General features: G+C 36.9%; 1 protein-coding gene across 6 annotated transcripts in view; it reads right to left on the reverse strand.

The window, feature by feature from the left end:
• Positions 1 to 17,051, reverse strand: part of ASCC1 (activating signal cointegrator 1 complex subunit 1) — a 135,324-nt gene that overhangs the window by 2,773 nt on the left and 115,500 nt on the right. For 3 of the 6 annotated variants that reach the window (XM_074232788.1, XM_074232789.1, XM_074232790.1), the window contains exon 10: positions 295 to 8,199. In XM_074232788.1, the coding sequence (XP_074088889.1) occupies positions 8,044 to 8,199 (156 nt within the window). In that variant the 3' untranslated portion in view covers positions 295 to 8,043. The other 3 variants (XM_074232793.1, XM_074232792.1, XM_074232791.1) reach the window with 2 other exon arrangements.

Consider the following 17,051-nt stretch of genomic DNA (forward strand, 5'->3'; position numbering starts at 1 on the left):
AGAGGACATGATAAATCTACTTCCCTGGACCAAACCTAACAGGTTACTGATTCACACTTCCCTGGACTCTACATCATCTTTGCTAAGTAAAACTGGAATAATCCCTTGGACACTTGCATCATGAAAATATTCAACATGTAATGTAAACCTAAAGAAAGAAATACAACACCTCAGGAGAAGTCAACTTGCCCGGAGGAAGCATAGTATCCAGAGCTGTCTGTGGAGAACCTCTGAGAGATGTGAACTGAATTGAGACACAGATCCCCAAAGCTGAAGTTTTCAAAAAACTGAAAGAAGAACCAGAATCCAGAATTAGCTCTCTCAGGAGAACCAAAGCAATTCTGAGGTGAAAGAGAACATATCAAACTACACAATCCCCAATAAGTTTCAGAAAGAGGCCATCTCTCAAATCACAAAGTCAAGCAAAATTCCCTTCTACAACCTATTCTCCCAAAGCAGTCACTCTTTCCTTTCTTAGAGATCTCAAGGGAAAGGCTGGGGGGCATCTATAGCCTCCAGAAGTCATTCTTCTTCGAAACTCATAAGAAAAGTCTGACTCAACAATTTCTGTCCACTGTGAGGCCAACCAGAATTCTGGTTTGGCTTTAACCAGAAAGTCCTCTAACTACTTAAATCCAGCTGTCATGCCCCCACCAATTTTTTTCAACTAATATTCATATGATGTTACAAAGGATCCTCCATCATTTTGCTGTCCTTGCTTATCAATGTCTTTCCTAAAATAAAGTATCCAGAGCAGACCACAATGTTTCCAGTGTAGTCTGATTACAGCAATGCTAGACCTTCTACCTTTCTTTATACACATAGCTGTTGGGCTATTACATCATGCTTCTAACTTCTCTTGAGTCCATTTGCTTGTTTCAACCTCATTCTTTCTTCTTGTCAGTATATATGAAACCTCTAATTCTTTTTTTAAATATGTCTACCAACCCCACCCCCATAAAGATGGTTGGAAAATCCAGTTTTATTTTTAGCCACAAAATAGGTCTAGTCATGAGGCTTAAAGTAAAGTTACCACTAATGGACAGGGTGAGGGGAGGGTTAAAGATTTTAGCACTAGTTTAGGAGGATGAACAAAATCAGGCTGCGCTTTTTAAATCACTTACACACAAAGACTTTGGTTTGACGGTAAGACTGACTATCTCCACTATGAACCCCTTTTGTGTCTCAATTCAGACATGTTTGATCTGTACCCTGGGCTGGTTATTTAACATTCCAGAATCCTAGGCAATTTATCAAAGCCTAAGTTTGGGGTGATAGCTAATCTGCATGGCAAGAGGGAGTTTCATCCCCAGGATTTCTCTCCACCTATAAAATCACATCACAGGTTCAGACCCAATAAATTGACCAACACCTACCAAAATATCAGCTGGAATGATAATTAAAATGGAAATTTTTAACAAAACACATACTGAGGCAACAACATTTATTTACATACTTTGAGCAATGCTGCATACCAGATACAAAAAGAATAAAGGACAAATTTCTATCAAGAGGTCCCCAAACTTAATGGTGAACATAGAGATGTGGGCCCCCAAAGAACATCTTTAATGGTACAGGTGGCGGCTTTTTTCAGTTGTTCTTGAGCAAGGCTCAAGTTAAGAGTTTCTGGAGGTAAGAGGCTCTTAACCGCAATCTTCCCTTTACTCCATAAAATTTGTCAAGCACATGAAGAAGGGATAAGTCTGCTCTAGGAAGGGCATTACTGTTTAACACCTGTAGAAGGCAGACCCCAACATTTTATCATAATTCATCCCAGGAAAGTTCAGCCACATCATTTGGATGAGCAGTGTTAAGGAGTAAAGCTCTTTCCATTCTCCTCCAGAAGGCAAACAAACAAGGCTTTGGGAAAGTCTTCTGCCAAGTGCATTGCATTTTCCAACAGAATTTCAAGGTTTGAATAGCAATCCAAGGGCTGATGTCTGCTTCCTCTCATTGGTTGGATTCTCTACTGAATTTTAGATTTGTCTTTAAGACATGGACTTCTGTCATCATCACCTTTGCTCTTTCTGCCACCAATGACCAAACAAAGCCCTGATGGGGTTCATTAAAGGCTGACTTTACAAAGCCCAGGAAATATTGATCCTTCTATATATATATATGACATCAACTTAACCCCAAAGATCTATTTAGAGTCTGTAGGGCATTGTGTCTTTTTTCAAAAAGGAGTCCAGTTCTAGCTTGCATTGATTTACACAATTAACTTCTCTTGTTGGCTTTGGCTGCCTGTGCAGATCACATCTACCCCCTTTGTGGAACAAATTCAGCTTCAAATGGCTGCATGCTAATCCTTCTTTGCTGGCCTTTAGTGTGATGTGAAAGCTGTGTTGGCAAGAGCTGACACAATGAGCTCTGGACCCGAAGTCTTCCAATTACACACAGAAGAAGCATCATCAGAAATAGTAAAAATAAACAATTCATTTACTTCAATAAGCCATATTTTTAGAGTTACCATGACTTTCCCCTCTGCTTTTGTTTTTCAAGCTATGAACATTCTGGAGCAAGTAAAAGTTATTCTGATTCTAGCATAACTTGCTTTATGCCTGAACAATTGTATCTCAAAAGGATATTAATCGCTATAAAAATTTTAATTACTGTTTCAAAGTTAGTATTACTATCAAGAATGAAGCTAAAGGGGTGGCTAGGTGGTACAGTGGATAGAGCACCAGCCCTGGAGTAAGGAGGACCTGAGTTCAAATCCGACCTCAGACATTTAATAATTACCTAGCTGTGTAGCCTTGGGCAAGTCACTTAACCCCATTGCCTTGCAAACCTTAAAAAAAAAGTTGAAGCTAAAAAGAATGTGATTTAAAAGAACTGCAAAAATTATGAAAGATCATATTTGAGCCTATTACAACTACCTATGCCCTGTCCTAAGCCTTCAATATTTTTGTATATTTGAACCCCTTTCTATTTTTATATCCACAGATAATAGTTTGATTACTTTCCACACTGTTTAACAAACTATTCAGTTTAATGAGATATTTCATCCATCTCAAAGTCCACAGACTAGCATTTATCTCCATTTATCTCTACGTTTATCTTCTCATGCTTTAATAAGTAATTACCTTTTCTCCTATTCTTTTGTTTGGGCTATAGATTATTTGGTGATAATTGTTCATGGTTATCTTGTAAATGGACATTCTCCATACTATGATGCCTCAATCATTCTTAGTGGGTTAGTCTTTTACGATTTTTGTTCTTCCTTTTAACTTTTCTGGAAAATTTCTTCATTTTGTTTAAATTACGCTACTTCTACTTCTAACAAGTAGAAGTAAATATTTCAGGTATCAATACTACAGTGCTTAGAGAAGAAGGGGAAATTCTACAATATTTAAAGGGAATGATTCTCTCTTGGAAAATAACACTGAAAAGATGGGAAACATAAATATAAAATGTGTACACTGTTGGATGAGGTCCATATGTTTGCTATTTTTGCTTATCTATTTTATTTTCTTTGCTACAAGGAGTCAGAGGGATACATCTGGAAATAAATGATGAAAAAATTAAGGGTAACTTCAAGATTTCAAACTTGGATGACTGAGAACATTGGTATCAATGGCAAAAATCAGGGAGTGGTTTAGAGGAATAGACTTAGGATAAAGATTTTTCAATTCAATTCAACAAGTATAAACTAAATGCCCACTCTGGGCCTTTCACTGATAGATGCTAGAGATACAACGATAAAAAAAACAAGACAATCCTTCGTGTTAAGAATCTTATCTTCTGAGATCACAGAAAATAAAATGGATTTTGTAGGTAACACAAATTTTAAAAATTTTTGTACAAATAAATCCTACATAGCTAAAATGAGAGGGTAAACAGCTAAGTAGGGAAAATTTTTTATAACAAATTTCTATGACAAAGGTTTCATTTCCAAGATATATAAAGACCTGATTCAAATTTATAAAAGATGTCCACAACTGGGAAGGCGAAGGGGGAGATAGGGAGGTGAGCAAGAAAAAATAAATGCTACATAATTGAAAAATAAATATAAAATAAAGGAAAACAACATGTACCCAAATTAGAATATATAAAATTTATACAAAGTAATGTTGGGTGAGTGACGAACCACAAACAACTGAGGAATTAATGGAAAAGTATCCTTATAAGAGGTGGTATCTAAATGATCTTTGAAGGAAACAAAGGATTCCAAGAAATAGAGATGGGAAACTAGTACATTTTAGAAATAAGGAATAGCCCATGCAAAAATGCTGTATACAAGGTACATAAAGTAGGCCAGAATGGATGGGATAGAAAGTGTGTGGGGATGGGATAGATCTATCTATAGTCAACTATAGAAAAAGAAGCAGCAGAGAAACAAATTAAGAAGGTATTCAAGGAAAGAAGTAATGAGGTCCTAAAACATTATGGTTGTTGTATGACATAGAAAAGGGAATACATGATTGCATATTGGAAATGAGTGACTTTAGAAGGATAGTGGCATTCTTGACAAGAACAGGATGAGTTTGGGAAAAAAAGATGATAAATTCTGTTTTGGATGTGTTGAGTATGAAATGCCAAAGCCTTCCACCTGAGAATTTCCTTCAAGGGATAAGGAGGTTTCTTGTTTGCTTTAAAGAGTTATATCAGGGGCGGCTAGGTGGCACAGTGGATAGAGCACTGGCCTTGGAGTCAGGAGTACCTGAGTTCAAATCCATCCTCAGACACTTAATAATTACCTAGCCGTGTGGCCTTGGGCAAGCCACTTAACCCCATTGCCTTACAAAAACTAAAGAGTTATATCAGGGGGCAGCTAGATGGCACATCCGACCTCAGACAATTAATAATTGCCTAGTTGTGTGACCTTGGGCAAGTAAGTCACTTAACCCCACTGCCTTAAATAAATAAAATTTAAAAAAAAATTTTTTTAAAGAGTTATATTAGATACAGCACATTTAAGGAAGAAAAGACAATAAGAGTGGTCACCTCACTACATGTGTCACTGGAAGGGCAGACAAAAGCATCAGATTAATATTTCTTGGTTTTTGTGAGATAGGATAGCATAATGGAGAGAGAGTTGAACTGGAGTCAGAAAGTCACAGATTCATATCCTACCTCTGAAGATAACTGGCTATGTGACTGTGAATAAGTCACTCAGCCTTTCTGAACTTCAGTTTTGTGAAATATAAAAGGGAAATAATACTTCATGGAATTGTTGTACTATCATGGTATTATCATATGAGATAATGTCATAATCCTGGCAATGCCTCATTTGAGGAAGTGGACATACAGACAGGCTACATTTAAATCTGGCCCAGCCTCTGCCACATTTCTCTGCCTCAGCTCCAAGGACCATCTCATGCTGGCAACGCCTTCTCAAGCTTCTTCCTCTACTTTTGTGTTTTAGAGCTCCTTTCCTCTGTTTTCTAGGTTCCTTTTAGATATTATGTTTTCCTATTAGAAGGCAAGATCACTTAGAGCAAATACTATCCTTTTTGCTTGAATTAGGATTCCTAGAGTGGGACACATAGCAAACATTTAGTAAATGACCTTCTGAGGCACAAAAGATTTTGATTCCCATCCAAATCTTAAAGTGGCAATATTCTTTTAATTTAAAAGGAATCTTTCTCTCTTTAAATGACATCCTTCCTAGTTGCACCATTCATCATAAAAATGTACTAAAAATTAATAGTATTAGTAGCAATAGCAACAATAATGTATATACCAAGAAATAATCATATGGAAAATGTAAAGCAGTTTGACCAAATATGGAGGCCAAAGAACATTTAAGTAAAATCATTATTCCTTGGTCAGTAAAGAAATACTTTGGTGAAATAAATGGTGCCATTTCATTTTTTGATAGCTTCAATAATAGAAGGCAGTGTTTCAGAAAAATCTATCTCTAATAAGAGTATTACATTTACAATTAATGTCTAGATTGCTGCTACAGAAGATTCTTAATGTGCATAATGAAAAGCAAAATAATGATGATGATGATGATGATAGAAAATAACTTACAATGAGGAGTCAGAACATAACTGACTCCCAAAGTCTAAACTGAATGAATGAGTCTATTACAAGTATTTATAAGCACTTATTTCTTGGTACTGTGCAAAGCTCTAGGGATACAAATGCACAAGTACAATAGCCTCTCTCCTCAAGGAGTTTGCCTTGCTGCAAAGTGTATATAGAAATCCATGTATGCATAAGTAGTAATTTTGTAAAAAATAAATGCAAGGAAAAATTGGGAGGGGCATTAGTAGTGATGGAGTTCTCAAAAGGTTTCCTATAGGTGTCACATCATTGAAGATGGAAAATGAAGAGCAGTCCACTGTGGTTGGACCAAAGTCAGGAATGGGATTCAAGCAGACTAAGGTTGGAAAGGCTGGGACCAGTCTTGAAAGAATAGGAAAATTGAAACAGAAGCCAACAATTAAAAAAAGTCATCATATATGCCAAAATATTTGCAGCAGCACTTTTTATGATAGTCCACAACTGGAAACAAAGGAGATGCCCTTCCACTAAGGAATGCTGAAACAAATTCTGTTACATGAATGTAATGGCATATTACTGTGCTATAAAAAATAATGTGATGATGAATGTATAAATGTGGAAATACTCTATATGAATTCGACAGAGCCAAGAAAACAATAGTGATTACTACAGGAAAGAACAATGGAAATGGAAAGAACAATGACATAACAAAAAAAAAGGTAAATGTAACAAAATTATAAGGTTCAAATGAAGACACATAAGAAAATGTTCCCAATGTACCCCTTCATAGAGGTAAGGGGGTCCACAGGTTTTTTTCAATGTATCATTCAATGGTGCTGACTTTTTGTCCTCTTTTAAAAAATACAATTGTCATGTGGGATGGCTCCCCATGAAGGGTTACTAGGGATAACTAAGGTGATTAAAGAGACAAAAAAAAATCAATAAAAACTTTATTTTTTGGAAAATACATTGCTCTTTCCTCATAAATTCCTGCCCTCACACAGGAAGAAAGGCAGGAAAATGACTAAGAACTTATTAAGCCCAAACAATATGCAAGGCATTGTGCTAAATACTTCACAAATATTATCTTATTTGATATAGAGGCCTTTCTCATACATACTGATACTCCCTCACAGTTCCTCCACTAATTCATTTCACATGAACTGTTCCTCCACTCCACCTTAGCCACAAAGATGAGCAGATCTTTTGATCATACTCCCATGTTTGTGAACTCTGTATATTCCCTTTTTGGATCAGTGTTGTCATTTCACCTTGCCCTCTGTCTTATAAGCCCACATCTTATTTATCTACACCATGATATCCAATCCTTCAACCCTGCAGTTCTTTTTCAAGCCATGACCCAAGCATCAGCTAAATTTTTTTCCCTTACCCATCTTGATTCCCTGATGAACCAGGTCAACTCTTTTGTTGAATCTCTCACCCCCTCACTGTATATACTTTTCCTGCAAAATTTGAGTCTTCAATCACTCTTGCCATCTGCTGCTTTCATATATATGTTGAATGATGCTGGAGAAGTTCATGAAACCTATTTAGTGGGCAGCTGGAAGTTTATGTTCTATAACTTCAACTGGGTTTTCACACTGTTATGAGGCAATCCTTTTATATACCTTCTAATTAATTTACTACCTCACAACAGTAGCTTTTCCAAACTTTTTCCATTTCTCCTCAAACCTCCTAACGTCCTCTTCCACCTCCTCTCCCTCCTTCTTCCCTAACTCTCTCAGTTGAGAGTTTTTTTACTGAAATAATTGAGACCATTCACAGAGCTCCCTTTGCTCCCATGTTCTTCATCTTATATGCCACTATCACCTCTTTCACTCCAATTTTACATGAAGAGGTAGCTTTTCTCCTTGCCAGGATACAACCTTCTCCATGCACAAGCAATTCCATTCCATGCTGTCTTCTCCAGCAGATTGTCCCCAATCTCTCACTGATTTTTCAACCTCTGTTGGCTGCTTCTTTACTCTCTCTACAAATATATCCATGACTCATTCATCCTCAAAAATTCTCACTTGATCCATTCATCTCCACTAGGTTATCATTCTATATCTCTACTGTCTTTTGTGACTAAAACTCCTTGAGAGGACAATAAACGATTGATAAGCGATTCCACTTTTTTCTCACTCTTCTTAACTGCCCAGATGCCCTCCACTGTGCCACCCTCGCATCTAGGGCCATCTCCAGTTGTCCTGATCCATATCTGGCCACTGGATCCAGATGGTTCTGGAAGAGAAAGTGAGGTTGGTGACTTAGCATAGCACCCCCTCACTCAAATTCAATTCATGTGCTTGTCATGTTATTACCTCCATGATGTCATGGCCTTTGAAAATAAAGGACAAACAATTAATTAATTAATTAATTGCTCTTCTTATTTCTGTGATCTGGTTTTCTACTTCATCATTTCACTGAAACTACTCTCTCCAAAGTTACTAATGGACTACATTCTCTTAACTGACAAATCTAATGGCCTTTTTTTCAATCTTCATACTTCTTGATCTCTCTGCAGCCTTTGACACAATTGCTCACTTATTTCTTGATACTCTCTTCTCTCCAGGTTTTCATGACATTGTCCTCATCTGACTCTCCTTCTACCTGGCTTGACTGCTCCTTCTCAGGCTCCTTCATGGGACCTTCATTCATGTCATGTCTGCTAACAATGTGGAATCCATCCCTAGGCCAATTTCTCTTCTCCTTCTATGCTGTTTCACTTGGTGAACTCATCAGTTCCCATGGATTTCATTATTATCACTATGCAATGATCTCTCAGATCTATTTATCTAGTGCTAATTTCTCTCCTGAGCTCCACTCTCATATCTTCAACTGTCTATTGGACAACTTAAATTAGGATGTGCTGTAGAAATCTTAAACTCAACATGTCTAACTAAACTCATTATCTTTTCCCCAAACCCTCCCTTTCCTTTCTAACTTACCTATTACTCTTTTTTTTAGGGTTTTTTTTTTTTTTTTGCAAAGCAAATGGAGTTAAGTGGCTTGCCCAAGGCCACACAGCTAGGTAATTATTAAGTGTCTGAGGCCAAATTTGAACTCAGGTCCTCCTGACTCCAGGGCCGGTGCTTTATCCATTGCACCACCTAGCCACCCCCATACCTATTACTCTTGAAGACACCACTATCTTCCCAGTTATTCTGGGTAACAACCTAGGTATCATTCAAGATTCCTCATTCTCTCTCTCATCCCACCCTCCCCTATCCCCATGCAAACCTGTTACAAAAAGTCTGCCATTTTTAGTTTTATAACTCATTTGTGCTTCCTTCTTTCTCTGAAACTGCTACCACCCTGGTACAGGTCCTCACCTCACACTTCAATGGTGAAAAAAGACATCAATCATTTTTTATTTATTTTAGTCTGATTGTAGGATTAGGCTCCCACCTTTGAGAACTAAAGCCAGATTAATTTAGATAGTGTCTTAAAGTCTAGATTACCTATAGATTTGGTAATAAATAGATTGAGAAGGCTTTATCATTTAGTAGCAGATAATTTAGAAGAATAAAATAATCATAAGATTTTTATTATATTTTCAAAAGGCTAAATTTTCCTTTCTTAGAAGAAAGGAAGGTTGATCAAAGGCTAAGTATCCCTTTCTAAGAGAAAGCAGGATAGACCAGAGGCTAAGTTCCCCTTTCTGGCAGCTGGATAAAGGTTAGCCAGAGGCTAAATTAAGCCCATTTTTTTCTCAAGCTAGAATCTAAGATGACTTTTGGACTACTCTAAGGAGGATGGGGATGACTACTAACCACTGACCACAAGTTCCTCTTTCCCAGCACACTTTCTTGGTTACAAAAGGAGCCACCTGGAAGAAAGGACATCTGGCATGGGACTTAAAAATCTGAAGGAAGCTAACTAGAAAGGTGACCTAACCTGTCCAATAGAATTATATTCAAAACAAGTTTCTATATTTTTTACAATTCTTTTTTGCTATAAAAACCAACTATGTAAATAACTCCTTGTCTTTGACTTCTGAGGAACCAGGTGACCAGGTCTGATATACAAATAACAGTTCAGTAAATTATATCATAGATGATCTGGTAACTTTGTCCTCAATCTCCTTTTTACTTCAGATAATCAATTTTAGTAATGGCCTACTGTAGTAGCCAGTGGCCTGCAGGTTAGGATGCCTACAAGCCTCCCCACTCCAGTCCATCTTCCACTCAGCTGTCAAAAATGACTCTCATAAAGTACAAGTCTGATCATATTACCCATCCCTACCCCCATACTAAATAAATGGCAGTGGCTCCCTGTCACTATCACCAACTTTTTCCAGTCTTCGTATACCTTATACCTCACCATGTACTCTGCAATCCATCAACAATACTCCAACTCCTACCTTCCAAGCTTTTTCAGAGAGTTCCTCATGGAATTCTCTCCTCCTCATCTCTATCTCCAGGCTCCCTTGGCTTCCTTTGCATCCCAGCTAAAGTCTTACATTCCACAGGAGGCCCTTCCTGGCCCTTCCCCCCCCCCCCACTCCACCCCCCCCCGCCCTTAACACCAGTGCCTTCTGTGTCTTGTGTGCACCCAGTTACTTCTTTATATCACAGGCTGTTTAACAGTAGAAACTATCTTTTGGGGAGGCTAGGTGGTGCAGTGGATAAAGCACCGGCCCTAGAGTCAGGAGTACCTGGGTTCAAATCCGGTCTCAGACACTTAATAATGACCTAGCTGTGTGGCCTTGGGCAAGCCATTTAACCCCATTTGCTGTACAAAAAAACTTAAAAAAAAAAAAAAAGAAAAAAGAAACTATCTTTTCCTTCTATTTGCATCCCCAATGCTTGATACAACACCCAGCACATAGGAGGTGACTAATACATGTTTATTTAACTGACTGTGACTCTGGCACCTGGGGAAGTCTAGTCTGGAAGGGGGAGTAACGTGAGGCAGGAACCAATTATGAAGTTATATTGATAGTTCAGACAAGGGGTGAGGAGGGCTAGGACCAGGTATAAAGGTATCATATGAAGAGAGAGAGAAAAGCATAGAAATAAGAGAGAATGGAGGTAGAAAAAGTTTTGGTAAATGTAAGGTGAATGAGAATGTGAAGTAAAGGACAATGCTGAGGCTATGACCCTGGATAAATTGGAAGATAATGATCTCTACAGAAACAGGGAAGACTGAAAAGGGGTGGTTATTGGGGGAAAGGAAACAAATTCTATTCAGATGTATTAAGTTTGGGATGTTATGAACATCCAGTTTGAAATTCAGTTTGAATAGTCAGTTGGAGATACAAAATGGAGTTCAAGGGAGAAGTCATACATAAATTTAGGGATCATATGCAAAAAGCTGATTATTTAATCCAGCACAGCTGATAGTTACCTAAGGAGAGATAGAGAAAGAAAAAAGGAGGGCCCAGCTCAGAGTCCTGGAGCACATCACTGATGCATGGGTGTAATAGTTTTCAAAAGGGATGAAAACAAAGGGGGATAAGTATTAAAAAAAAAAAAAAAGCTTAGGAAAAAGAACATCAAAAAGGCTGGTAGTGGTGTCAAATGTTGCAGAGAGGTAAAGATGAAAATTAGGACATCAAATTTGGCAATTAAGAGCTCATTTGTAACTTTGGAAAGGGCAGTAGTTAGTTGAGTGAATTCAGGAGCCAGCCTGAAAAAGGGTAAAGAAGTGAGAAAGGTTGGGAATGGAAGGAGTAATATAGGACAATAGTTAAAATAGAAAATGGGGTCTACTGAGATTGTTGGGTTTGAGGATTTTTTTTCCAAAATGGAATAAATTTGGGTAGATATGCTGGCAGATAAGAAAGGAATCAGAAGAAGGAAAAGATTAAAGATAAAAAGGAGATTATAGTTGGGGCAATGAGAGAGGATGGATCATGTAGAGAGGTTGACCAAGTAGACATAGGTGACTCTTCAAAAGATACTGAAATAAAAGAAAAGAGAATGATATATGATGTCAAGGGTTTTGTGAGATGTTTTTTAAAAAGAGGAAGGAGAAAAATGAGTTCAGAGCAAATTTTCTGAGGCATGAGAGGATAACCAGGGAGAAGCTAAAGGCATTTTGAACTGCCTTTGTAAGGAAAGGGATAGAGAATCAATTAAAGAGTAAAAGGATTATCTTGCTGGTGCTAGTGAGATCAGATGGACTACTAGGCTTATATGAAATTTATGACAAACCTGATCAACTTGGTTATAGAATTTCCTCCATAAATTCAGTAGTAAGAGCAAATGGCAAGAGGAAGCCACGACTAAGATTTCAACAAGATAAGGAGGTAATTAATTCAAGAGCATTAAGACAATGAAGAACTGAACCAACTGGTTAATTATAGGGTTGATATTAGGAAAGGAGGAAAGTGTGGTTAGAGCAAGGGTGACAGGTGAGAAAAGTACTAAGGGATAGAGAGCTTGGAGGTCCTGGTTCAGAAGAAGAATAGGTTTAGTATAATACAGTAAGACTAGTGGAAAAGCATACTTCCTACCTTTTGGCAAAAAGGTGATAAACTAGAGAAGCAGAATTAGTCACACTTTTTAAGATGTAGCTAATATGTGGATGTTTTTCTTGACTGCTTATTTGTACAAAGAAGGGTTTGGGGGGAAGAAAACAATTAGAAGAAATGATAGGGTAGGGTTAGTGATACAAACATACACACACACACACACACACACACACACACAGAGAAAACTATCATTGAAACATTACAAAATATACAAAAGAGCAAACTGAGGTTCAGAAGGAGATATACACAAGACAGTTATATATAACTTCATTTAAAAAATAACTTCATAAATTCAGTTTCACAGGCAATCTTTTTTCTTCTTTTATATACTAAAATGTTCCAGTTTGTTGATTTTGGTTAAATTCATAATAAAATACATTTTTTAAAAAGAATATGTTTAAGAGGTTGTGAGGCATAAGGAACAAAAACATTCTTTTGCTTCTCCTGTAGATAGTTTAAAAATTAGATGGCTATAGCTCAGTTAGCAGAAATTTAACCAAAATCTAGGAACCAAGGGGTAACAAATAAATGATTCCATTTAAACATTTGCCCAAGGAAAAAAAGAACCTAGAGAAATAACCCAAACTTCAAGAGCTTAAAAATATTTTTTTCTTTTCTTAATCTGAAGTCTAGTACTCAGAAAAGCAAGGCCTTTTTTCCCCCAGAAAGTAATATGCTCAACAAGAAAAAAATTCAATTAAAAAAGAACCATGTCAAGGTATTTAAATCTACTAAGGGGGAAGAAGGTAAGAGTTTCCACCTCATTGTTATTTTATAATAATCCTCTGGGAAGTCTTGAAACACAAACCTTTTTTTGCCCCATTCATATACACAAGTTTGCTATTATGGGAGTCATTTTTTTTTTTAAAAAAACCCTCCCTCCTGGACTATTGTAATAGTCTCCTAATTGTTCTCTCTCACTCAAGTTTCTCCCTAATCCAGGACTAATATGTAGAAAAATATTTATAGCACCTCTTTTTATGGTGGCAAAAAACTGGAAATTGAGGGGATGGATGCTCATCAATTGGGGAATTACAAATTGTGACATATGTCGGTGATGGAATACCATTGTAATAAGAAATAACAAAGAAGATAGTTTCAGAAAAATCTGAAAAGACTATGAAATAATTCAAAGTGAAAGGAGCAGAACCAGGAAATCCTCATAACAATAATACTGTAGGATGATCAACTGTGAATAGTTTAGCTATTCTCAGAAATACAATTCAAGACAATTTCAAAGGACTCAAGATGAAAAATATTATCCACCTCCAGAGAGAGAACTGATAATCTCTGCTTGTAGATTAAAGCATACTTTTCCATTTTATTTTTCTTGCTTCTTTTTGCAACATGGCTAATACAGAGATTATGTTTTATATGACTTTACATTATAGTTCTATCATAATGCTTGCCTTCTCAATGGGTAGAGGAAGAGCTGGAGGAAGAGAAAAGGGAATTCAAAAAATTTCAAATGAATGGTAAAAAAATTTTTTTTAATATATTTTCCTAAAGTGTAGGCATATCCCTGCCACCCTTTCCTACTCCATAAACTCTAGTGGTTCCTTATCAGGTCAAACAATATCTCCTTTATTTGACAGAACTATTCACAACCGGTCCCTTTTTATCTTGATAATCTTCTTTCAAACTGCTCCCTTCCATATATTCTAGGGTCCAAGTATACTGGCCTAATTGCTATTCATCTCCCAATTCTGTGCCTTTGGACTGATTGCTCCCAATGCTTGAGATGTTCTTTCCCTCCCCATTTTCATCTCTTAGCATCCTTAGATACCTTCAATACTCAGATCCAAAACCACTTTCTCTAGGATTTCCCATTCTTTTTTGGTCACTGCTGCCCCATCCTCAAAGCTTATCTTGAATATATTTTGCATGCATCCTGGATATACCACATATATGCTATATTGTCTCCCTATCACATAGTAAGCTGCTTTTGCTATTTCCTTGAATCTCCAGTGCTTAATACAATGCCTGACACATTGTGAGGACTTAATACTTGTTGAGTGAATAAGGAGTTACAGAGAAGTTAGAAAATATTTGCTATGTGAAATTAAAAAAAAGTCAAGATTCAAGACTTCAACCTAGTCAATTTGAAAACCCGAGGAAGCATTTCACTTGAATTTAAATTCTTTTTAAAATTATTATGAAATTTATGAAATTTAAATTATATGAAATTTATGGCAAACCTGATCAACTTGGTTATGGAATTTCCTCCATAAGTTCAGTGGTGAGTAAGAGCAAATGGCAAGAGGAAGCCAAGACTAAGATTTCAACAAAATAAAGAGATAATTAATTCAAGAGCATCAAGACAATGAAGACCTGAACCAACTGGTTAATTATAGGGTTAGTTCAGTGAATAAGAGCACTGGACCTAGAGTCAGGAAGATCTGAGTTCAAATCCAGTCTCAGTTATTTAGTAGTTGGATAACCTCAAGCTAGTTATTTAATCTGTATGCCACAGATCTGTAAAATGAGACTGATAAAAGCATAAAAATAAGATGATATAGATAAAGCGTTTTGCAAATCTTAAAGCATTACATAAATTCTAGTAGTAGCAGTAGTAATACAGAGAAAGTTACTGAACCTATGATTTCGCTGAAATAAATTCCTTCTACTCAAGTCAGCCAATTATACACTTAGAATGAAGTCTAAAGAGCCTACAAGGTCAATGACTTGCCAGGTTCACAGTATTCTTAAGAGGCTGGAGGTGAACCCAGGGATTCTTGGATAGCTCTCCAATGCACTATGCCTGTCTCACACCCTTTACTGAATACTTATTATTCAATATTTAAATAAATTTTATTTTATTAATGTATTCTATTTGAAAAATTAAATTACTTATTTTCTTGTTCTGTTAAATAATAATTATTTAAATAACTAATTTAGTATACAAAGAATTTTAATTTTTCCTATTACTGAAAAGAAGGGAAAAAATAATCATCAATATAAAACAGGTTTTGGTTAAAATGAAAGTTTCAGTGGACAAAGAAAAGAAAGGAAATCCATCTGTTCTTAAGTCTTCTGCTACCTGACTTATCCTCCTTTAAAAAAAAAACAACAAAAAAACCCCAAGCAAAACCAAAAACCCTGCTGTTTACCATTTTTAGATAGGGCAAGTTTGTTTCCTGGGGAGAATACTGTTGGAACAATTGATTTTTGGTAATGTAGTTGTATGATCTGAGAGTAAGCATGTGGTGAGATTTAAGGGTCAACTGCAGCTTATTCCTTCCTGTCTTGCTTGAAATGCTTTACTCTGATTGACAGCTCCCCTCTTCCCAGGAAGGCCTATGGCACTAGCCATCTAGAGCCACAAACAACCTAGACAACTCAGACCTTGACTTGAATATAAAAGAAATTCTGCAAATGTTAGAGAGGAGCCTCCTGGGGTCTAGGACCTCCTGATATAAAAGTTTAAATAATCAATTAATGTTTGTCCTCCATTTTTGAAGAACACCACAACATCAGGGAGGTGATGCCATGACAAGCACAGAAATTGGATTTCAGTGAAGAAGTGCTGTGCTAAGGCACCAGCCTCACTTTCTCATCCAGAGCCATCTGGGTCCAGTGGCCAAATATGGATCAGGATGACTAGAGATGGCCCTGCATGTGAGGGTTAAGTGACTTGCCCAAGGTCACACAGCTAGTAAATGGCAAGTGTCTGAGGCTAGATTTGAACTCCTCTCCTGAATCCAAGGCCAGTGCTTCACCCACCTAGCTGCCCTTAAAATAATAAATAGTCGGGGTGGCTAGCTGGCACAATGGATAAAACACCAGCCCTGGAGTCAGCAGTACCTGGGTTCAAATCTGGTCTCAGACACTTAATAATTACCTAGCCGTGTGGCCTTGGGCAAGCCACTTAACCCCATTTGCCTTGCAAAAACCTAAAAGACAAAACAAAAAACAATAATAATAAATAGTCAGCAGCAGAATGACTATCTGAAGATTTCATCTCCCAGCCTCCAACCCTCAATGGTCCTACCTAGCTTTGGGGGAGGCTTATTCTTTCCTCAATCACTGGAGTATAATAAATATGATAGAAATAGGTCTCTCTCTTCAAAGACCCATTCCTAGAATGGAAACCTGCTTCATGGGCTTTGTGGTTTCAGTGGGTAAATTGCTTGCTGTCAAATATGACTTTAGAACAAGAAAATGCTCAACTCTGAGGCCTAAAGTACTCAGAAAATGACAGAATGAGATGACTGAAACTACACTGTAACCTTCACAGATCCATGCTTTACTTGCTCTTCTTCTATCCATCTGAAAGAGATGGAGAAAAATAAGTCTTAAACTAACTTGAACTATTCATATTCCTTTGTAAAATAGAGTCCAAACAAAATATACATAAGCATTTGATTAAATGGAGTATTTCAAAGGATGTACTGTGAGACACTTCCCTCAAAGGATGGTTCCTTTATTTTAATATACATTTGGTCTTTATGAAAATCCAATGCCAGAATAAAAGACTGCTTTGATCCTTCCTTTATGTCTTTCTTCCACACATCTCAAATTAATTGTCTTACCTACAATCCAATTTCTTCAACGTCATAGTGAGGTAGGTCAATGCAATTACCCCCAATTTACAGGAAATAAAATAATGATAATA

The sequence above is a fragment of the Macrotis lagotis genome, chromosome 4 (genome assembly GCF_037893015.1).
Source record: "Macrotis lagotis isolate mMagLag1 chromosome 4, bilby.v1.9.chrom.fasta, whole genome shotgun sequence".
In the NCBI taxonomy this organism is placed as follows: domain Eukaryota; kingdom Metazoa; phylum Chordata; class Mammalia; order Peramelemorphia; family Peramelidae; genus Macrotis; species Macrotis lagotis.